Genomic DNA, 24,905 nt, shown 5'->3' with positions numbered 1-24,905 from the left:
AAAAAAAAAAAAAAAAAAAAAAAAAAAAAGTAAACCCAGTGACAGATTTTACTTGAAAAAGTAACAATGAAGAGTGAGGGAGAAACTGGTTCTGCAGAGTGAGGTTGGGTTGAGTAAAAGAGGAAAAAGCAAGATAAAAGTACACCCTGGAGGACATAGGGCAGGCTATTGTGAAGAAAGCCATGATAGTGAGCTCTTTGTGGTGTCTATTTTTTATGCTGTCTAGATCTTGAGGGAACCTGCAAGAACCTCCGTATATGGATCCTGAGAGGAGGTGCTGGGATCTTATGCCTCTCTTCCCAGCCAGTTTAAATCACGCTTTATCTATCTCACTGTGTCATTCGATGTGGTCCAAAGAAATCCTCTTAAAAAAGAGATGGAAACTTTGACTTGGCCCTGGGAATGTTCTTAACATTGTCACACAAAACCATTTCAGGACAAGGTCAGTACTAGACATAGGCTATTGATTAGGAAGAGTTAGAGAGCAAGAGAAAATACGAAAGGGACCTAGTTTTTGTCAGATTGGAGATTGAACCTAGAGCTTTTGCACTGAGCTGCATCTCCAGCCTTTGTTTTATTTTTTTATTTTGAGATAAAGTTTGAGTTGCTGAGGTTGTTCTTGAACTTACCACTTCCCTGCTTTAGCCCTCTGGAATTATAGGTAGTGACACCCTGTGAGGACTTCACTTTACCCAAGGGGCACAGCTTTGATGAAGAGAAAGCATATGTCAAAAAAGAAGGGAATAACTTTTAAGGAGTTGTGCTACTTGGGGTCTTGTTGATCATTTTGCAAATGGCTCTGTAGAGGTCCTTATCACTTAATTCCTTCTCCTGAGATAATTGTTTCTTCTTGGGGAAGTCTTGATTTCATGAAGCCTCTGCTGATTTTAGGGTGATCTCAGAGGTTTAGGGAAATGACTGGATATCCTGGGCACTTGCTAGTAGTTGGGTTGCCCTGTAAATCTCTTACCTTGGTGTCCTCAGTCTTGAAATAGATTATGTAAAATTTAGCAACTCTGTGTTGCTAGCTTTTAGGCACTCCCTATATACTTTCCACACCCTGTATACAGATCTGAGCAAGGAAATAAATTTTAAGGAAATAAGAGACAGATACAAAATGAAGGTCAAGCTTTGCTCTGCATTTATTTACCTCTTGGGCATCTGCAGGTGCAAGTGAAGAGACTCTTTAGGCAAGAGCAGCTTGTTTTCAAGTCCCAGACTGCTTCAGAAGAAAACACAAGTCATGCCGTTTTAGAAATACACTGGGGATTGAACTTAGGGCTATACACTGAGCTACATCTCCAGCCCTTTTTTGTTTGTTTGTTTGTTTGTTTGTTTTGTGGGAGGGTCTGAGTTGCCTAGGCTGGATTTTAAGTGGTGATTTTTCTGCCTCACCCTCCAGTGCTGGGATTGCAGATATCACCTCACCCAGCTAAATCATGCTTTTAATGAGTTTTGCAGGTTAAGGGCCCCAGAGTTTGACTTCTATCCTTAATGGTCTTTGACTTTCTACTTTAAAGTTTAAAAGTTAAAAAAATTTTTTTTGAACAGTACAGTTGATATACTTTTATCCTTTGACATTTCTGTTTTTATGTCATGAAATCATTTTTTTCAGATCATTTTACTAGTACATGTTTGTAGTCATAGTGTTTACATTCCTTGTAGGGAATTGGTACATTTATATAATATACCTTAATTTCTTTTTTCATCCCCTTTCCCTTTCTTCTCTCCTCTATCCATCTCTTGAACTTTGCCCCCTTTTTTGGAATTAGCACATGTACTTGTCTTTCTTCCCCACCATTCTCCCTCCATCTCTTGATTCCTTTCCCTCTTTGAGGAAGGTCATGAAGATTTACTCCTGTTTCTTAAGTTTGTTAGTATTAATACTTTTTAGAATTAATTTGTATATATAGTGTGAAGAAATTTTCTTTTGTATGTGTAGTTTATCTTTGACTATCTTATTATATACTACTAAATGCAGTAATACAACATGTAGTTTTTGTGACTGACATTTTAATGTGTGAGATTTCACCTATTTTTTGGAGCAAGTTCATTCTCATTACTGTATAATCATTGCGTGCATTTACAAAAATTAATCATCTACTTGATAGGTCATGATGGTTGTTTATATTAAAAGTGTATTTTCCTATGTTGGCTTCATATTAGTTTTTTATACATGGCTAGAAAAACATTTCATGTTTACTTATGGTGTTGATAGCTATTACAGAGATACTCTTATGTGGGACATATTCCAATGTTTTAGAACAAAATAACAAAAAAGTAGAAATGCAGCTGGCAGAAATGACTGATCTTTGAAGCTTTTGCTTGGTTTACGTGTAGCCCATGTCTATGCATATTTTATAGGCCAAAACATATCACAAAATTACTGTAGGTCTATGAGACAGGAAATTATCTTTTGCAGTGACACTGGAAGTCACATAGCCATAAATAGGGGTGAATTTTCCTGAGAGAAATTTTCTCTGAAAAAGTACTGAGTTTTTCCACTTTGTGAAGTGCCTTTAAGTTTCTTATTTCCTGTTATCTTGACTTTGGATTATTAATTTTCCAGTGTTTTGGGTGGTCCCCCCTCCTTTTTTTTGTTACTGGGGATCAAACTCAGGACCTTGTGCTTACAAGGCAGGCATTGGCACCACTGAGCTAAATCCCTGGCCCTCCCATTTTCTTTTACTTAGTAAATTTAAGTAAATCCCTTGTTGGTTATATGTATCACAGATATTTTCTCCTGTTCTTTCCAAATAATGTCTTATGTTAAAAAAAAAATCCTAATGTCTACTTTATCTACATCTTTGCTTTATAGTTGTACTTCTTGTTTTATTACTTCTCCTACTCCAGAACAGTGAAGCTACTCACTTCTTTATATTATCTTCTAGAATCCTCATTGTTTTTGCCTTTACATTTCAGTCTACAGTCAACCTAGAACTGATGTTTTGTTGATGTTTTCATATATCCCTGCAAGTCTAAAAATAATTGAAATGGTCTCTAAGACCAGACTAGCTTCATTTTTAGAGAAACATGTTGATATTAAACTGAACAAAAGTACGAAATATGTTTTTATATTTTTATTCTTTTTTTTCCCCCAGTACTGGGGATCGAACTCAGGACGTGGTGCTTGTGAGTCAGGCACAGCACCATTGAGCTAAATCCTGGCCCTATATTTTTATTCTTATTTTACCACATTACTCATCTCTAAAAACCAGGTTGGGCATAATTTTAATATTTACTATATTTAAAATTACAAAAGTTTACCTTTCTATAGCTGCAGGTAGAAAGTGAGCTACAAAGGTTAGCCTTTAATTATCAGGGTACAAAACCTGATTGTACCTACATTTAAGAAATTAATAGAAAGACCTATGCTTCAAGTGAGACCTTCATCCTAGTCTTTTGGGGAGTTTATATTCATCTTCCATTCTTTTTCAGTTCTTTCTTTCCTTTTGTGTCTCTAATACATTTCTGATTATCCAAGGGAAGTAATTTCTGGATATTTAATTAGTTGTTTAAATAATTATAATTCTATTATGCAAATACATTTGATAGTTTTTCTTCAGCCGTCTGAAATAGTTCCCCGCATTAAGTGTCTATTGTTAGCATTGTTGTCTTTCTAATATTTGTAAGAGTGGCTGGATATTGTTTTACTATCCAGTGGACCAAAATACTTGTTCTTAAAAATTGATCAAGCTGAACAAATAGTGCTATTAGAAATAGGTTTATTTTAGGCTGGGGATTTAGCTCTGTGGTGTTGCTGCCTGCCTCATAAGTGCAAAGACCCATGTTCAATCCCTGGTACCAAAAAAAAAAATAGGTTTGTTTTCACCTCATACTCCATATATATGATTCTGGCTAAATCTTGGTAATTATTGTTAAATGAAAAGTCTTGTCTGACATCTTTTAGTATTGACAGTTCAGATTTGAAGTTAGGTTAAATTTCTTACCCAAAAGTGTGTTATTTAAATTATAGTTAAGAAATACTATACATTAGTCCAGCATGGTGGCTCATGCCTGTAATCCCAGCACTTGGGAGGCTGAGGCTGGAAGGATCACTGTGAGTTCAAGACCAGTGTGGGCTACATAGTGAGTTCCAGGTCAACTACATATGAGACCCTGTCTCAAAAAACAAACACCACCACCAAAAACAGTATACATTAAGTAATAATAAAACTATATAGGGCTAGGGATGTAGCTTAGTGGCACCATGCCTGCCTGGCAAGCGCAAGGTCCTGAGATCGATCCCTGATACCAGGAAAAAGTAATAAAAACATTAAGATTAAAGGATGAAAACTCACTCAGTGATTATTAATGATTTGATCAGCATAGAAATAAACTGTAAGCCAGGCCTCGTAGCACAGGTCTACAACCCAGCATTCTGGAAGGGTGAGGTAGGAAGATCTTAAGTTTGAGCCCAACTGGAACGATTTAGTAATTTAGACTTTGTCTCAAAATAAAAATAAAAAAGGTTGGGGATATAGCAAAAGCCCTGGACTCAATCCTCAGTGTTGGAAAAAAAGTCTTTGAGTTCTGTTCGAAGAAGTACATAGAAAATGAAAGCTCGAGTTGGGGATTTATCTCAGTGCCATCCTGCCTGCCTCAAAAGCACAAAGTCCTGAGATCAATTCCTGATACAAAAAAGAAAAAAGGAAAAGTCAAGATTCTCAGAGCTACACAAATATTTTTGCATGTAAATACATAGTAAAAACAGTGTAACAATGCAACCACCTAAATACAGGTCAGTATTTCAAATATAACATCTTGGAGTACTGGATTTGATTAAAAAAATTGTGATAAGGTCTCCCTTATCTGTTATGACACTTTTGTTTTGTTTTTTGTGGTACAGAGGATCAAATTGATTTAGCTCTGTGGTTCCACCACCTGCCTCACAAGGGCAAGGACTCAAGTTTGATCCCCCGGTACCCCCTCAAAAAAAAACCCAAAAAATAAACAACAACAAAAAAACTGAATCATGTTATATGCAATAATTTTTCTTTACAGTTCACTGCTACCTTTTAGATTTTGTTATCCTCAAGGACTTCCCCTTAAATGTCGTCATACTAAAATAAAGTAATAGTATTAGCTTGGATATTTTTTGTAGTAACTAAAAAACCATTATTGTAAACTTTTTATTAATTGGGCATTGATTTTGCTTTTCAGCGGAGATTCGATGAGCTTCTTTCTCGTGGTGTCAATAACGGCCCTTCTACCATGAACAGTTCCAGTCCTTCTACAGGTGTGTATGGTGAGTTAATTTTTCAAAAATTTTTTCTATGTGTTTCAACATTTTAAAAAATGTTCTTATTTTGCTCATCTTACAAATATATATTGAAGTGTCTGTGTTTGTAATAAAAACTAAAATATGTTGTAGTTTATGTAGATGAAATCACTAGGCACTGTTCTCATTAAGTTTTCTTTTTGTCTTTTTACTGAGTTTATTGGTACATTCTAGGTACACAGCACAGTTACATTCATTACTGGGATCCTGTACCTTTACATGACAGGTCTTGGTTCTCATTTTTTCCCCTTGTCCCTACCTCTCATTAAGTTTTTAGGATTTATTTGGATCTAATCTGATTATTCCTATTTAATTGATGTTCTTTATCAGATGATTCCTATTTGGTTTTTTTTGTTTGTTTGTTGTTGTTGTTGTTGTTGTTTTACAGTACCAGGGAGCAAACTCAGGACCTTGTGTTTGAAAATCTCTGGCCTTGATGATTCCTATTTGATTGATGTTCTTTTTGTTAAATAGTTGTGATAAAACTAGTATCATTAAGTTTGTGACCCAGAACTATTGAATAAAAAAGTTAGATTTAAATCTGTTTTGAATTAGGGCAGATTTGTTAAAACTATATGACCACATGAATTTGGGAGGTTGGTTTGTGTGTTTTTATGGTGCTGGAGATCAAACCCAGGGTGTGCTTTATGACTGAACTGTATCCCCAGCCTCATGTGATTTTTAAAAATTGAAATATAGTCCACATACCATAAGGTACTACATAATTTAAAAATAAGCACTCTTGAAATATGAAGATTTTTGCCAGCTGTGGTGGCACATGCCTGCAATTCTAGCATTCAGGAGGCTGAGGCAAGGGAATCACTGCAAGTTCAGAGCCAGCCTGTCCTCCATAGTGAGTTCAGGGCCAGCCTGAACTACATAATGAGACTTTTTTTTCCAATTTTTGTTTTAAAAAAAAGTCTTCAAAATGAATTCTATGAATTCTAGGAGCACAATACTGGAAGGAGAGTGACCAATTAAAAGGTTAATGTGGTCTTAATAAGGGATGGTTAACTTGCACTCTGGAAGTGACGGTTGTGATGAGAATTGAAGAACTTAATGTAAAATTAGAAGTAAGTTGTGATCAATTGATTGTGTGAGTAAGGGTTCTGTCAATGATTTCCAGGATTTGGACTTGAATAATTAGATAGATGAATAGTACCATTCATTTCTGTCAGAATATATAAGAACACATTTGGACAACACAGCTGGTTCAGATTTGTATGTATTGATTTTGAGGTTCTTTTGAAACATCCAAATGGAAATGTCCCATAGGTAGAGAGTTCCTGGTCTTAATATTGTGAGAGAAATTTGGTAGTCAAAATTGCACACACTTGGCCAACTAAAATTATGGAAATGGATATTCAGAAAAGGTAGGATTTTTTTTATCCTTTTTGTTTTGTTTTGTTTTGTTTTTGTTTTGAACCAGGGATCAAACTCAGGTCCTAGTGGCACCACTGAGTTAAATCCCCAGCCCTATCTAGATATTTTTGAAGATAGGGATGTAGGAGATGACTGAGCTTACATATGGTTTGGGAGAATAAATAGTCTGTAGATGAGTACTTTATAAGAGAAAGTGAACAGCGTAAGTCAGTTAAGGTGAAAAATGAAAAGAAAATTCATTGAAGACATTAAAAATGAATGGAAATTGGTCAACCACAGCACACCCTTAAAGGACTAAATGGGAAGGTTTCATAGGCAGAGCAACAGCAAGATATTCATATGAGTGTGTGAAAAGTAATATAGGCATTGAGACTACAAAGTAGACTTCTCAAAGTTGAGCTCATATTAGAATCAGGGAGAGAAGGGAGCTTGTTAAAACACAGTGGCCAGGGTTGGGGATGTAGCTCAGTGTTAGAGCACTTGCCTAGCATGTACAAGACCATAGGTTCTATCCACAGTATTGGGGGAACCACAGTTGCGGAGTCTACTGGGAACATTTCTAATTCAGTAGGTCGGGTGTGGATCCTGAGAATTTTTTCTACAAGTTTCCATAATGCTGATGCTGCCATTTGAGGAATCACATTTTAAGAACTACTGGTTAAAAGGCTGGAATCTGAAGTTTCTAAACCTGATTATGCTGACATTGAGAACTGGTACTAAAATATTCATTTGTCCCTACTCAGAAATGATTCAACTCTTCACAGAGTTGCCATATTCTTTTTCTTTTTTGCGGGGTGGTGGTTTTAGACAGGGTCTCTCTATGGAGTTGAGACTGACCTGGAACTCACTGTGTAGCCCAGGCTGGTCTCAAACTCAACAGTGATTCCCCTGCCTTGGCCTCCCTCGTGCTGGGATTACAGGTGTGTGCCACCACACCCAGTTTAAAGTTGCCTTATTCTAAAACTCCCATTAAAGCTGTATGGGTTCACCTCATTCTATCCTGATTTGTCTTAACCTGTCTTACATATCTTGCCATCTTTTTCTCCATAATGTCCTACATTTTGGATAATTTCCTTAAAATAATTCTCTGACTCATTATTTGCTCAGCATTCTCTAATTTGCTATTTAATTATTCCATTTGATTTTAGGGCTTATATTTTTTATTTCTCTAGAAAGGTAATCAAGGGCTTATTTGATTTCTTGATCTTGTTGAGGACCAGACTTTTTCTACTTTATTCTTTCATCCTTAACATAGGATAGTGGTGGTAAACCTATGGCATGTGTGCCACAGTGGGCTGTTTGTTACCAGTGAAAGCTCTAAAAGGTTCACCATCACTGACATGTGACTACGTTCTTAATGTCTAAAATCGTACTTTACCTCCATCAGTCTTTAGGAAGAGGAGTAATGAAAGTTAAAGCTAGACTTTACCTTAGATGATGATGAAAATCACACCCTAAGCACAACAGAGTTGAGAGGTGGAAACTGAGTCCTATGAGGATAAGACATTAGACTTTTGTCTCATCCTATTAGCCAGACCTTAGTTACATTGACACATCACTTCAGGGGGAGAAGGGCCTAGGAAACTGGCCTATAGTATGCCTATCTAATGATAGTTCTATTACTTTAAAAAGGAAGAATACCGATATTGGAGGGGACCTAATCTCAATTACGTCTGTATTCACTGAAATACACTGTCCATTTATTTATATTTATTTAGAAAAAAAATTTTGGTAGAACTGGGAATTGAACCCCAATCTTTCACACTTAGCTACCTCCCAAGCCCTGTTTTATTCCAAGCAAGGTTTTGCTAAGTTGCCAGGGCTCAAAACTGGGTGACCTTCCTACCTTAGCCTTCCATTGTGCTGAGTTTTCAGGTATGTACCGTCAAGCCTGCGTGGTTAGGATTTTTCCATTTGTGTCTGATTTAGCGTAATACCCTCAAGCTTCATCTATGTTTTAGCATATGAGAGGATGTCCTTTCTTTTCTTTTTCTTTTTATCTTTCAGGGTTAAAAAAAGTTTCAGTATACATATATACACATTTTCTTTCTAATTTCATACTTAATTTTCTTTCTTCATCTGTTCATGGACATTTTGGTTGTGACCACTTCTTTTGCGAGACATGTTACAACAAACATAGTGTGCAAATATCTCTTTAAATTCTTTTTTCAGTTGAATTGAATTGAAATTGTTGGATTCATATAGTAATTCTAGACTAATTTTTAAATTCTAGATTTTTTATTTTTAATTTTTTGAGACAAGTTCTTGCTATGTAGTTCAGGCTGATCTTAAACTTACTTTGTAGCCCATGCTGGCCTTGAACTTGTGGCAATCCTCCTGCTTTAGCCTCCTGAGTTCTGAGATTACAGGCATGTACCATCATGCCTGGTGTAATTTTTTGAGGAACCATTCTGCTTTGTTCTATAGTGACCACACTATGTCACATTTCCACCATTTGTGCACAAAAATTTATTTTTCCACCCTTTTGCCATCACTTGTTTTTTAATTTTGTATTTAGTACAGTGGATATCCTAATTAGTGTGGTTTTTAAAATGAATCAGTGTAATACACCATATTAACAACTTAAAAAAGAAAAACTTTATGCTCATCTTAATGGACCCAAAAGGCATTACAAAGAATCATAATAAACAAAACTGTCCTCCAACTAGAAATATAAGGGAACCCTTTCAGCCTGATAAAAATACAGAACTGCAACTGGCATTTTACTTAGGGTATGAGACAAGGCTTTTGCTCTAAAATTAAGAATGAAGCAAAGTTGATAAATCTCATTACTTTTCATTAAGCATTATACAGAATGTACTACCCTAGTACAATAAAATTAGAAAAAAAAAAGCTAGAAATGGAAATTCCTTCTAAGAAAGTAAGATAGAACGTTGTATGGAAAATAAAGAATTTGGCATAGTTATAGAATAAAAAGTTCTCAAACCAGAATTAATTGATGTTATATATACAGTAATCAGCGACTGGCTAGAATATAAAATTCTAAAAGTGTTTTAGTTGTACAAGTTTATTTTTAAAATTATGAAGTTCCATAGCCATGTGCAGGGCCACAAACTGTAATTACAGTTTGTTGGGAAGGTGATACAAGAGGAGGACTCGAGCCCAGAAGTTAAAAACCAAGTCTGAGCAGTAGAGCCAAACTCCATGTCTAAGAAATTAAAAATTATGAAGTACTTAGGAAGCAGTGTATCAAAACAGTGTGCAAGAAAATTACAAGGAAAGCCACAGAACACTGCTGAGTGAAATAAAGGGTTAAACAAATGTAGAGGTCAGCAAGGCATGATGCTACAAGCCTGTAAATCCCAGCACTTAGGAGGAGGAGGGAGGAGGATCAATGCAAGTTCAGGGCCAGCCTGGACTACAAAGTGGATTCAGAGGCCAGTCTGAACTATATTGGGAGACCCTGTCTCAAAAACCCAGATGATGATAATAATAACAGTAATAGTAATAATAAATACAGAGATTCCATGATTTTTGTGGTTTGAATGACTCAAAATTGTTAGTTCTCCCCAAATTAGTACCTGATTTCAATAGTCATTATTAAACTGTAGTAATCAAGACAATGTGGTAGTGATAAATTAGATTAATCAGACAAAGTAAAGCCTCTTTGCCTGGATCTGGGAACTTGGGAGGGCAAACTGCATAGAGGCATTAGGAAGCTGTTTGGGGTAATGGTAAAAGTTCTATATCTTAACCTCTCAACAGTTTACCCCAAGTGTCCTTGAAGCAGTGTGTTTGTCTACATACTGACTATCCCAGGGCATATGTCATTTCAGCCAGTTGAATCTTTTATTTTTGTTCTGGGCTTCGAACTCAGGACCTTGTGCTCACAAGGTGGTGGAACCATCAACTAGTTGATTCTTATTTGCACAAGATATACTGGAACTGTCTGTTTTGTTTTATATTGATACTTTTTTATTTAGAATGTTGTATTCACCTTTGGTGTTTCTAGTGAAATCTAATAGGTTCTAGTTATTTTCTTTTACTAATTCATGTTTATTTGTGGGAAAAAAAAGTAATGCTACAATCTGTAAGAACTCTTCATAAGTATATTAGATATACTTTTTATATTTCTATAGAACTCAGATACTCTTCTGCAATATGAATGGACATGTTTGGTACACTAAGACTGAATAGGAAGAAAGTGCTGAAAGGTCTGAAAAAAGGGAAAAATGTTAGCATAGCAAAGAGACAAAGTTTGTGTTATAAAATGGAAAGACAAGATGTCTCATTGTTGTCAACTATTCATGATACAGAAATGATAGAACTCAAAAGAAGAAATAAAACTAAAAAAATTACAGTAGTGGTTGGTGATTATAATAATTAGTTTTGTGGTGTTGACAGAGTTGACCAACAATTAACAAGCTATCCTGTAATCAAAAGATGAGGGGAAAATATTATTATAAAATTTTATGCACCTTCTGGACCAAACATTGTGGAACTTGTTTGTTATTTATTCAACACAAAAAGGTTAAAAAAGTCATTTACCATTTAGATTAGGTCTTACAGACCAAGTAATTGATCTACAAATACGGGCTAGTTAGGACATCCACATGGACATCTTCACCGTTACGTTTAGTGGGTGGATTTTTTATTGTAATTTTTCCATCCACGGGAAAAAAAGGCCAACACGACAATGTAAAGTGTGTTGCTCAAAGAAAGACAATAATGCAAAAAGAATTCAGAAAGAGACTAGATGCTACTGTACAGATGATACTGTGTTGTGTATTGAATGTTTTAAGATATGCCATACACAGAAAAATTACTGAAAATTTTGATATTTTTTTTTTTTCCTCTGTACTGGGGGTTGAACTCAGGACCTTTCACTTGTGAGGCAGGCAGCAGTATCGCTGAGCTAAATTCCTGGCCCAAAATTGTTTTTATTTCCTGTTATATTATCTCACAGTAGTTATTGAAAAATACTTTGGTCATCTTGTAGTTAAATTTTTGTAAATTCTGTATTATTCTTTTTAAAAAAGAATCATTTTTCTAAGGTAGTTTTCCTGATGGATTCCTCCAGTTTTGAAATAGGAATATAAACTTTTGAAAAAGTCTTTTCTACATACCTCTTTGTAGTAGGTGTTTGATAGTTGTTTAGTAAAATAAAACAATTATAAAGATTTTGGAAACACCATAGTCTATTCTTTTTTCTTTTTTTTTCTCATTGAGTTTATTGGTACATTTTAGGTATACAGTACAGTTACATTCATCATTGGGATCTTGTACCTTTCCATGAAAAGTCTTGGTTCTCAAATTTTCCCCTTGTCCCCATAGTCTATTCTTTTTTCTTTTTTTTTCTCATTGAGTTTATTGGTACATTTTAGGTATACAGTACAGTTACATTCATCATTGGGATCTTGTACCTTTCCATGAAAAGTCTTGGTTCTCAAATTTTCCCCTTGTCCCCATAGTCTATTCTTTTGTACAGAAAATTCTTCAAATGTATGTGTTTAGTGCATTAGAATTTCTTTGTTTCACATTGACTTTTCTTAAATTATGGCCATACATACTGGGCATAGTGGTGCATGCCTGTAATCCCAGCACTGAGGAGGCTGAGGCAGGAGGATTGCTGTGAGTTTGAGGAGGCCAGCCTGGGTATATAGTGAGACCCTGTCTGAAAACAAAACAAAGCAAAAAAATTATGGCCATACAATTACTTACATACATTTCCCAGTTGCAGTTTAACTCCTTAGAAGCAACTTTTTTTTTCTTACTATGTAGATGACTTAGACTTTTAGATTTCGTTTGATGGTAACATTTTCAGTCATTTTTGGGCAGTGCCTTAATTTTCCCAAATAAGAATATAAAGAGAAAAAAATTAGGCAGACATTGTGGTTCATGCCCATAATCCCAGCACTCTGGGAAGCTGAAGCAGGAGGATCACAAATTTTGGCCCAGCCTGGGTAACTCAGCAAGACCATATCTCAGAAAATAATAAAGGGGGCCGGGAATTTAGCTCAGTGGTTCCACTGTGTGCCTTGCAAGTGCAATGACCCAAGTTCAGTCCCTGGTACCACAACAAGCAAACAAAAGGGGGATAGCTTAATGCAAAGACCGTGGGTTCATTCTTCAGTATCACAGAGCAGGAGTAGGGGAAGATTATTATAATTTAAAAATCAATATTTTTACATTAAAAAGTAGAATGTTATTTCCAAGTAAAACAGTTTTTTGTAATAATTAGACATATTATTGATCAGTGTACTGGACATTATGCCAAGTATTAAAAACATATAGAAAATTAAACTAATATTTATAGTTTCCTTTCTCTAGTGTATTCTCTTTACCAGAGTAGAGTCTTAAGGCACAATACAGACAACTCCTTGTTTAACAACCAAGTTACAGTCCTGCAACTAGGTTGTTAAATTAATGGGTATCTAAATAAGAAATTTTATATGGTATGTATACTACAATATATTCAGAACAAAGGAAACTCCAACTCAATGACTTTGCTTTTATTTGCATAACTCTTTACATGCAGTATTGTAATATATAACAGAGTATAAAACTACAGCACTGTATAGTATAATCAGCAAAAATCATGATGCTATGTACCAAGGTATACTGTACAAAAAGACATTGAGGTTCTAAGAACAAGATGTACAGAACTGTACCCCCCCAAAAAAAAGCATCGTAAGTCCCAATAGTGCACCTCGGCTGTAAGTCTCTGGTTAAATGAGTAATACCTATAATGTCAAATAACTGTTTAGGACAGGATGTCTGATTTCATAGCCAATCCAGTTGCCTTTCCCTGTGTCCTGTCCGCCTTCTACCTTTCTCAACGTAGCCTAGGCACCTTATCGTACTGAACATTTAACAAGCCAAAATGGTGATTTGTAATTGCGTATATTTTTTGGTAAAGGTTTGTCATCTTAGATTTTTATTTCATAGTGCCACAGAAGAGGGAGCTCAAAAAACTTTTTTTTTTTTTGCATACTCATTTTTTCAAACCTAATACCTCAATTAAAGAAATAACCATCTTGATGTTCTTTTATTTATTTTTGGAGTATTTCAGGTAAGCCAATAGGAACCTTATCCTTTAAGACAGCGGTGGCAACCTATGGCAGGTTGTTTGTATTGGCCATCACTGCTTTAGCGTCTTTCTCCAGCACTTAATGTGTTGGTGGTGTCAGCAGTGCTTGACCTTGTAGGCCAACATGAAGAGGGCAGAGAGGCACACTTCTTTCTCAACTCCTGAGACTCAGGTGTTCTGAGCTGTAGTTCTAGTGAGAGTGTTATCATTTATCATTGTTAATCTGTAGATACCTATTCATACTTAGAAAATGTATGATGTTGGTGTCAAGTTACTTATCCTTATGTAGGTGTGTTAAGATACCTAGATTCGGGTGGGGGCAGGAGGATTGCAGATTTGAGCCCAGCTTGGGTAACTTAACAACTTGGCAAGACCCTGTATAAAAATAAAGGGCTGAGGGTTTACTGCAGTGTGAAGATCCTGGATTTAAGTACCAGCACTGCAGATAAAATGCGATTAGATTGTGCCGCCACCACCCCCACCCGGCATGTCGGCCCAGGCCTCCGAGCCCGTGGCCGCCGCAGCCCCGGCCCTAGAAGCCGCGGAGCCCTCTGGTCTGGAGTCCGGCGTCGCCGCCTTCGCCTTCGGTCTGAAGCCCCTGACCCCGAACAGCAAGTACGTGAAGCTGAACGTGGGCGGCCTGCTGCACTACACCACGCTCCGCACGCTCAAGGGCCAAGGCACCAGGCTCAAAGCCATGTTCAGCGGCCGCGTGCAGTTGCTCACCGTCGCTGGAGGTTGGGTGTTGATTGACCGGGGCGGCCGCCATTTTGGTACGATCCTCAACTACCTGCTGGGATGGGTCCATTCCACTACCTGAGAGTACCAGAGAGCTTGGGGAGCTGCTCGGTGAAGCTTGCTGCTACTTGGTGCAGGGCCTGATCGAGGATTGCCAGCTGGCGCCGCAGGTCAGGTTCCCGCACCTCTCATGTGCCCGGGAGCTGCCCAAGGATTAGCTTATTTGGACAAAAAAGCAGATATCCGGCCTGAGAGCCTGGCTCTGACTGGCATCACCCCAGAGAATTTGGGAGTACTGTCCTCAGCATCCTTGTGACTCAGGCAGGGCCCCTTCACCACCTCTCATGCCAGAAATGCCTGTTCTCTGCTGCTGCTTGTTCCTTCCTGGTCGGTCCAGCTGCTTCACTCCCACCTGAGTAGTCACCCTTACCACGTTCCTGCTGGCTGAGCCACTGGTGGTACGTGCATGACTGTCCTGTCGGGTGGCCTGCACCTCTGGTGGTACAAACAGATCTAGTCACATTTCTCGGTCTTTTTACTAATAAAATTAATAAAAGCTGCTGAAGCATGTATGTCATACGTGTATCACTGGTAGTTTGTGCTGCGCAGCAGTGAGACATGGGAATGACGGCCCTGTTGTGAACATGTTAAACGCAGCCCCAATGTATTTTCTCCCTTGCTCCCAAGTCCTGAAGAGCTCCCCATGTCCCTAGAGAAAAAAAACCTAAATTTAAATTGGAATATAGCAACCTGGATGATCTGATGGGATCCTGGGAGGCAGCATTTTCCCATATCCTCAACCCAAGGCTGGGCAGGCTTGCTTTCTTTTCCTGTGTTTCAAAGTATTGAAATCCTTTCTTCAGATAAAATGTCATAGAAGCAGAACCACTGTCTCTAAATAGGATCAAAGGGTTCCAGACCCCACCTGTACCTGCGGAGATCCCCTTTGTGGAATCCTCAGGGTTCTCAAAGCTCAGTCAGTACCCTGGGCTTTAGAGTCACCTGAATCAGTTCCCACCTCTGCCATTCTCTCCTTAGGTTCCTCAAGATAAAGAACAAAGAAAAATAAGTGCAATGTAATGGCTTTTACATAAAGCCTTTTGTTCTAATTTTTATAACATTAAAATGTCTTTTATGACACAGTAAAGAAAATTACAATTAGATAAAAAATTTTAAAAACCAAACCTTTAGACGGTGATTAGGATATTTATGGTACTCAAATGAGGCAATTTAAGTGAAAATAGCTTAAAAACTAGAAACTAACAGGTCAGGGGAAGTCTGTCCTGGTGTTAGAGTTGGGTAACAGCTTGGTGAACTCTGAAACTAAAGGAAGAGAAAGCAAAAAGAGACAAGATCAGAGTGAGGTTGGTGATAGTGAAAGTAGAAATGAAAGTATTTTAATCAGTCATTTTGGAGGAGAAAAGCCATATATCTTGGTGACTGATAAAATAGAGGAAAAGAAATCTCTTGTCTCCCAAATCAATTCATCGCATAAATACTTGAATGCCCATTATTAATAAACTGACCACAGGATATACTATATGAAGGCACGGAACTGTCTGGCCCTCTAGCAGTCTGAAGTCTTGGTTTGGACAGACAGGATGCTTTCTTCGCTGAGAGAATTTGGGAGCAAGTGCAATTAAGTCAACCTATTCAGCTATAAGTAAGTTGTGAGTTCTGTCACAAAGGGGGGTACAAAATAGTACCACATTAATTTTTATGTGGTTTTCATGATATTTGTTTATTTAAAATCCCAGACATTTGATTGTAAAGTTTCATTAAAAATACGTTTTTTCAATAAGGACTAAAATGTATAATAGATATTAGAAAATGGGAAGAAAATGTTCAAGTAGGAATGGGAACAAGGGAGTAGGGAGAGAGAAAGGAAGGAAAAGACAAGGAAAAAAAGTGAAAATAGAAGGAAAAATGGAAACAAAGCTTTTGGGAGGAGGGGCTTGTGGGGAGGGAGTGTGGTGGGGGGAAAAGGTGGGATGTACCACGTACAGGTGCAAATTCCCTGTTACCATTATGTATGCCTGGAACGTACCAATAAATGTGCTATTAAAAAAATATTTTTCAGGTGTTTAGAAAGATTGTATTTTTTCCAGATAAGGGCAAAAATGCTATTTAAAAGCATTGTAACAAAAATTTGGCTTTTAAATAATTTATATTCAGTCCTCCTGTTGGTATGTCTGGAAGAAAGACATTTCTGAATTTTATTTACATAAATACGAATATTTGTTTCAGGCTTGTCAATTCTAGTTATCAGTGTTTGAGCAATAGGATTTAAATGAACTTTAGTTGTATGCTGGCATAATAAATTTATTTTATAGCAGCAGTTCTCATAGTTCAGGCAAAACCAGAATCACCTGGAGTTACTGTTACACTGTAGAATATTAAACTGTACCACTCATAGAGTCTCTGATTTAAGTCAGTCTGGGATGAGGTTGTAAATTTGCATTTTCAACAAGGTGGTGCTCATGTTAAGAACTTTTATTACCTAATAAATAATATTCTCATATACTACAACTTAGCTTTTAATAAATAGACTAATAAAATCTGTACTGTGTAAAAAACTTAATTTTCATAAGCATATAGCTTAAATGGAGATATCCTTAGATGTGATAAATCTTAGTCTTTCCTTCAGTTTATTTTAATTATACTATATAGCAATAGAAAAAAGTAGGAAACAATCTTAAAATACCTTAAAATATCACACATATTCTCTATTCATAACAAATTAAGTATTTAAATACACTTAGCTATACTTAATGATTGGGATAATTTCTGAGAAGTGCATTATGGGCAGTTTCAGCATTGTTTAGGGAACATTATTGAATTTCCTTAAATTTAGATTGTATAATTTACTTATTAAGCATCTATTTATACAGTGTAAACATTTGCCCTGTGCTACAAACCCATACTATGTATCAGTGTACTAAATAGTGCAGACAATTGTAATGGTATGTGTATCTAAAGACACACTTGAATAGAAGTGCACTTACTAGGAATGCAGGACCAGAAAGGTGTTGTGCCTGAATCAGGTGAGTGATGAATAAATGTGAAGGCCCTAAGACACTTTTGCACACTATTGCAGACTACACTTACTATAGACTATAAACACTGTACATATAATGGTATACTAAATTTGTAAAAAAAATTTTTTTCAATAATAAATAAATCTTAGCTGTGTGTAAGCTTTTCTGTTATTGGAATATAGTACCTGATACCTACAATTTAAAGGAAGAGGGGTTTAATTTGGTTCATGGTTTCCCAGGGTTCAGTCCATGGTTTGTTGGCTCCAAGGTGCAGTAAAGCAAAATTGCTTAGTTCATGGCATTTGGAAAGCAGAGCAGGGGAATACCACCGAAGAGGAAAAGGTGAAGGACTAGATTTGGTAACGAAGGTCACACTTCCATGACCTACCCAGACACACCCAGAATTTTGTTCCACCAGTTCCCTGGGTGGCTCCTAAGTCAGTCAAGTTGACAAAACTGCTTAATCGTCACATACTGTAAGTTTTTTTTTTTTTTTTTATGAACTTAACACATTTTTTAGCTTTTTATAATAACATTCAAAATGCAGATTATGCAGCCACATAAAGATATTTTTCTTTATATCCTAATTTTATGGTTGTTTTGGCTATATTTTCAAAAGTCTTTTATTTTACTTTTTAAATGTGAGGGTTAGAATTATCAGTTTCATTCCTTACACATTCACATCTTATCCCACTGAAAGGTCTTCATGGGCTATACCACACCAGTTCTCTTCTCTCCTGTAACCAGTGCTCTCTTCCTCCTTCTGGAATCCCTCCTGAAGGATCTGCCTAATGCTGTTTTGTGGTTAACTTTTTATTTATTTTATAAGTAGGAATGCACTCTAAAATAATGACCAAAATTTAGTATAGCCTACTAAATACATAAACCACTAACATAGCCATTTATCAAGTATTGTGTAGATAATTATGTGTGCTGTAGTTTTATACAGCTGGTGCCACAGTAGGTTTATTTATTTCAGCAACTCCACAAACACATGAGTAATGCATTCTGTTACAACAGGACAATTCCTAGGCCAGTAGGAATTTTTTGGCTCCCTGATAATCTTATGAGACCATTGACTGACTGATAGGTAGTCATATGCTCATTATGCTATAAGTGACTATATTTGATTTTTTTGGGGGGTGGTACCAGGGATCGAACACAGTTCCTTATACTTGTGAGGCAGGTGGCGAACTACTGAGCTAAATCCCTGGCCCGTGTATTTGAAACTGTGATTGTTAACCTTAATATTTTTTCTTAAAGTTAAAAATTAGTACTCAATTTTTTAAAATTTAGTAACTGAAAATAAAAAGACTTCATTTGAAAGGTGGTTGGTTTTGTTTACCACTTTCCTTCTCTCCTTCCCTGTCAAACAGTTCTCAGTTCGCTGAATTTTAAATATGAAACTCTGAGGATTAAATGTGACAGTATAGTTAATGTGCCATGTGAACCCAAATTAGTTTCAGTAATTAAGAAAAAAAAATCTTATGTCTTTCAGCTAATGGGAATGACAACAAGAAATTTAAAGGAGATAGACCTCCCTCTTCGCCTTCCCGTGTTCTCCATCTTCGAAAAATTCCATGTGATGTCACTGAAGCGGAGGTCATATCTTTAGGTCTTCCGTTTGGCAAAGTAACTAACCTTTTGATGTTGAAAGGAAAAAGCCAGGTATGTAATATGTAAAGATTGATGCAGAGTAATTATCTCCAGGGTGTTATAGCTGATTTTATTTGAACTTCTTAATTTCATTCTATTATCAAAAATAAGTTTTTATTTTTATTATTTATTTATTTATTTATTTTGGTACCGGAGATTGAACTCAGGTCCTTGTGCTTTCCAGGCAGGTGGCAGAACCACTGAGCTAAATCCCCAGCCCCCAAAATAAGTTTTTAAAGTAGATTTTTAAGTTTTATTTATTTATTTATTTATTTTTCGTACTGGGGATCAAACTCGGATCCTTGTGCTTGTGAGGCAGGCGCCAGAACCACTGAGCTAAATCCCTGGCCCTTAAAGTAGATTTTTTTAAATGAAAAGAAACAGCAAACAAAAATATTAATACAGGGAACAGTATTAGTTTTTACTTAGTCATTTTCTTATCAAGAAAGATTTCCTATTTTATTTCATATTATAGAATGATCTGTGAAAATATCCTGATTGCTAGAAAGCCCTGATAGGATGTAAATTATACCTCATTTGACACAAATATTTATCTGTTGTATAATGTTTAAATTAAATACATATTTGGGCCAGGGTTGTAGCTCAGTGGTGCTGCACCTGCCTGGCAAATACAAGGTCCTCAGTTGGATCCCCAGATCTAAATTCATAAATAAGTATTCTCAAATTTTAAAAATTTATTTATTTTTCTGTGTTTGTGTGTGTGTGTGGGAGAATGACTGGGATTGAATGTAGGGCCTTTGTCCTAAGTTATATCCTCAGCCCTTTTTTTGAGATAGGATCTCACTAAGTAGATGAATTGTCCTGGCTGGACTTGAATTTTGATCCTCCTGCCTCAGCCTCCCACAGTACTGGGATTACAGGCCTGTGTTACCATAGTCAGCTATTTATCATTCCTTTTTGGTGAAAACAATTAAAATCCTTTTTTCTAGCTTTTTGAACTATACAGTATATTATCATCTGTAGTCAGTCTGCTGTACAGTAGCACACTAGAACGTTTTACTGCTACTTACAGCTTGGTACCCATTGATCACTGACTGCTTCCCCATTTTTTCTTCTCTGCCACTCTCCCTAGGCTCTGGTACCCACCATTCTACTCTCACCATGTATGAAATGAACTGTTTTAGATATCATACACAGCTGAGATCTTGCACTATTTTTCTTTCCGTGCCTGGTCTCTTTCACATGAAATGATCTCCCTACTGATTTCCATAATGTCTGTGTTCGTTTTTTTCCAGTAATGGTGCAAAGGTTCTCCTTTCTTCACCTTCTTATCTTACACTGTGATCTTTTTTGCTTTTCTATTTTTGAGGCTCAGGCTGGCCTTGAACTCACTGTGTAGTCCAAACTGGCCTTGAACTAATGATAATCCTCCTCCTTCAGCCTCCTAAGTCCTGGGACTACAGGCATGCACCACCATGAATTTTTATTTTTATTTATTTATTTATTTATTTTTGGTACCAGGGATCAAATTTCAGGACCTTGTGTGTGTGAGTCAGGAGTTGGCACTACTGAGCTAAATCCCCAGCCCCCTAGTCTTTTTGATAATAACCATTTCTATTGGAGTCAGGTAACATCTCATTGTTGTTCGATCTGCATTTCTCTGAAGTTTTATAATATTGAACACTTTTTCATATATATACTTGTTGATCATTTATAGGTTTTATTTTGAGAAATGTCTGATTATGTCTATTGCCACTTTTTAAATTGGGTTTTGTTGTTATTGAGTTTTTGGAGTTATGTATTTGGAATTATATATATTAAGGATATTAACCTATTGTCAAATGGTTAATTTACAATTATTTTATTCCATTCCATAAATTGTCTCTTCACTCTTTTGTTTCCTTTGTTGTCTAGAGGCTTTTTAGCTTGATGTAACCCTATTTGTCTCTTTCAATTTTTGTTTCTTGTGTTTTCTTGGGCAGTGGGAAATCCTTACCCATTTCAAAGATGACTGAGGAAACTCGATTCTCTGGTGACCATGACAGAAGTATAACATTTGTCATATTTTTGTTTACTCGTTTATTTATTGAGATAGGGCCTCCCTTTGTAGTTCACCTGGGCTTGAAGTCATTGTGATTTTCTGCCTCAGCCTTCTATTGCTGGGATTACAGGAGTGAGCCACTATATCTGGCCATATATGTATATATTGCCAGGGATCAAACTCAGAACCATGCACCACTGCAGCGCCATTGAGCTAAATCCCCAGCCCTGCCTGGCAGTATTTGTCATATGATTTGAATAATTGTAGGCTTTCTTATTCCAACTCAGACTCCATTGCAATGAATTCTTTAGTTCTTTCCCAATTTTTGGTTGTCCTGAAAGCCTTTTGTACTGAACATTATTGCAAAATAATAAATAAGGAAGAAAGAAGATACCAAATTTAGGACCTAGAAAGGTGTGTAGTACATTGTGATATGTCACTGTCTACTTTTTGAAATAATGCTCAAATATATTATAAATACATTTATAAATAGATTGGTAAATGTGGGCATGAAAGAGATTGGATGATATCAGATTCAGTTACCTTTTCTTTTTTTTTTTTTTTTGGTACCGGGGATTGAACTCGGGTCCCTGCGCTTACAGGGCAGGCCACCAAACCGCTGAGCTAAATCCCTGGCCCTCTCAGTTAACTTTTCAAGCAAACTACTTAATTAGTATCCCTATTTAATTCAGATGAAGTTGCGAAGATCCAGAGAAGTTAACTAAATAACATGCTGTAGTATTCCGCCTTTGTTCTGACATGTCTATTGGAGGTGGTACATAGCTCTGTCTTAGATCTTTAACACAGTTGCTATTATGGAGAATAGTATGGTAGTGGTTAATTATCTGTGACAGACAATAGGGTAGTCACATCTTTTTGTCTGTACTATTGATTCTATGTTTATTTGTAAGCTCATTGAAACTGTTACATTAATTGCTTGTCTTTTGACCGTAAAACCCATTTAGAAAAAAATATATATATTTTTTTATTAAACTCGGGGCCTTGTGCTTGTGAGGCAAGTGGGGCCATTGAGCTAAATTCCCAGCCCTGGAAAATATGTCTTCATACACTTCAATAAGAAATTATTTTTTTATAAATTTTATTGGTACACTTAATGTTACAATATAATGACATTGATTTGTGGAAATTTGTACCTTTACATAGTCAGTCTTGGTTCTTATTTTTTCCCCATTCCCCTGCCCTCCCTTCAACCCCTCCTTCTTTCCCTATCTACAAAGACATTGTTTCCATTATTTTTCATTTTCTCATATTAATTCCATTCCCTTCTTTCCTTTCCCCTTCCCCTCCCTCTGTTCCCTTCCTCGTTGTCCCTTTTCTTCCTATTTCACATTATCTGTTATACCTTTTAGTCCTTAAGTCACTAGAACCACTTGTGAGCCCATAACCTTTCCTAGAATATTTGGAAGTAGAATGTTAGGGATAGAGTTGGGTTATGTTCACTTGCCTTCTGTGTAGTGACTTTTGGTTGTCTCTCCTTTCCACATTATGAAAATTAAATTTTTTTACTGACTTTGACTTTGGAAAAACTAATTTGAATAATTTATTTACTAGATTCACGTGGAAAATTCATACATATGAAATGTTAGATCATACTTAGAAAAACTTCATATGACTGAAATAATATATCCCAAAAACATTGTTTAGCTTTTCATTTTAATGACTGTTAGAAATTGAATTAGTTCTTAACACTTAGCAAGGAGCTAGCAGAAATAAGCTCTCTCCCCATACAGTGAACGTTAGTATCATGGATATTTGTACCATTTAAATGTATAAATTACCTGAAGCCAATTTTGTTCCTTTAAGATCATAGAATGTTATTTATTATGGACTGATTTGTGGTATTTGATCCACCATCATGGGCTAACATAACTACTTCATGGAAAATTGTTGTTCAGTTGAATCATTTAATTGGTTGAATCATCACATTTGGTTGATGTATTTATATATCATAGTTAACATTTTTCAAGCTAATGTTCCTTTACTGAATTTCATGTGGAACATCTGACAGTTAAGGTGACTATAAACAAAGAGATGGATTTATAGAAATTTGCCATTTCCCATGTTTAATAAAATCTAACATATTTTATAAATTAATTTTAAATGTTTTGTATTTAGTGTGGTTGCTATATGCTTGCTACTGAAATATTTTATAATGATAATGAAGGATTATCTGACTAGAAATTTGTGTTAATTTTGGTACCGGGTATCAAACTTGGGACCTTGCGCTTGCAAGGCAGTTGGTGGAACTGCCTAAATCTCCGGCTCTGTCTGCCTGCCTCCCTCCAATGCCCCCTTCTCCCCATCTCCTCCCCATCTCCATGCCATCTCCTTGCTCTCTTTCTTTCGGTTGCCTCACTGTGTAGTTCAGGTTGGCCTTAAACTCACTGTTGCCCAGGCTGGCCTCGAACTTGCAGTAATCCTCCTGCCTCAGCCTCCCAAGGCCTGGGATTATAGGCATGCATTACCATGCCTGGCTATTCCTACATTTTAAATTTGAGATATTCTAAGCGGCAGTTCTGAGTGCTTAAAATGGTTAAAATATATCTATATTTATCTTCCTCATCAGCCATTAAAATAGGCCAGAATACCACTACCTTAAAGCTCTGTAAGTATCTTACTCCTGTCACGAAAGTCTTAGGAGTGCTCACAGCTAGTATAAGTCTTGAATATGACATAAGCTAATATTGAGTAAGTTGTAAATATCAAGGATCTTCTTCCATCTTGGCTTTTCCTATGTAATTCTTCAGATAACTAATGTTAGTACGATGATTATAGATATCAAGTGTCATTTGAATGATTCAAATTGATATATTGAATGTAAGAAGTCCCCCTATTTTTGTAATTTGAATAGTTGATCACCTCTTTTTAAAGAATATTCTGTATTTAGGATATTAGAAGCCATTCTATTTTCGAATATCTCCAGTTCATATGTGAACTGTAGTGTATGTATGTATTTTTTAAAAAGCCTCAACACTTAGAAATGAATTTAAGTCCTAAGAGCACTAGCTAAAGCAATGTTTGTTTGTGATTTGGGATGGGTTTTGGTGGGTCATTGTTAGGGTAATGTGACAGAAAAATTTTCTTCACAGGTTTTGGGGGGATAGAGAAGATTTAGAATTGAGTGAGCCCTTGATACCTTAAGATACTGCTATCTGTCAACAGTGCACATATGATTTCCCATTGTTTTGTACTAGAATTTTTATATCATTTTAAAGAATGCTTAATATATTCTTTGGGAAATTTTTAAAAATTAGAAATATTTTACATGTTCACTGAAAAATATTTAAAAGTCTAGAGTTATTTAAATCAAAGTGTGATATTCCCCAAGTCCTACTGTTTTCTGGTAATAGTTTCACATATGTGACATAGATTTGTAGATATGGCATTTATGTACATGTATATAAGCATAAAAATATATGCAAGGGATGACCAGTAGATATCGTGAGTATGTAAATTTAAAGAAAAACTTAGTGAAGTAAAAGACATTGCCAGGAATGATGGGATAAGTGTGTTCAAAGAAAGGGGGAGTATTTTGAGGGAGATTAAAGCAATGTGTCTTTCACTGTAGTAATTTTTTTTTTTTTTTTTTTTTTTTTTTTTTTTTTGCGGTACTGGGGAGCAAACACAGGACCTTGTGCTTTTGAGGCAGGCACAGTGCCCTTGAGCTAAATCCCTGGCCCTCGTTTTAGTAAATTTTAAAATTTAAATATTCACCATCTTTTAACCATCATTTTT

General features: G+C 36.2%; 1 protein-coding gene across 4 annotated transcripts in view; it reads left to right on the top strand.

Annotated features, from left to right (window-relative positions):
* The window catches only part of Ptbp3 (polypyrimidine tract binding protein 3), a 99,039-nt gene that overhangs the window by 25,877 nt on the left and 48,257 nt on the right, over nucleotides 1–24,905 (top strand). For 3 of the 4 annotated variants that reach the window (XM_033759131.1, XM_010639344.3, XM_033759132.1), the window contains 2 exons: nucleotides 5,164–5,248; nucleotides 18,990–19,159. In XM_033759131.1, the coding sequence (XP_033615022.1) occupies nucleotides 5,215–5,248; nucleotides 18,990–19,159 (204 nt within the window). In that variant the 5' untranslated portion in view covers nucleotides 5,164–5,214. The remainder of the gene's footprint in view (nucleotides 1–5,163; nucleotides 5,249–18,989; nucleotides 19,160–24,905) is intronic. The other variant, XM_033759130.1, reaches the window with a different exon arrangement.

Source organism: Fukomys damarensis, unplaced genomic scaffold, assembly GCF_012274545.1.
Source record: "Fukomys damarensis isolate Sample0158 unplaced genomic scaffold, DMR_v1.0_HiC HiC_scaffold_36, whole genome shotgun sequence".
In the NCBI taxonomy this organism is placed as follows: domain Eukaryota; kingdom Metazoa; phylum Chordata; class Mammalia; order Rodentia; family Bathyergidae; genus Fukomys; species Fukomys damarensis.
The sequence above is the reverse complement of the archived record's forward strand: the minus strand, read 5'-3'. Positions and strand labels throughout refer to the sequence as shown.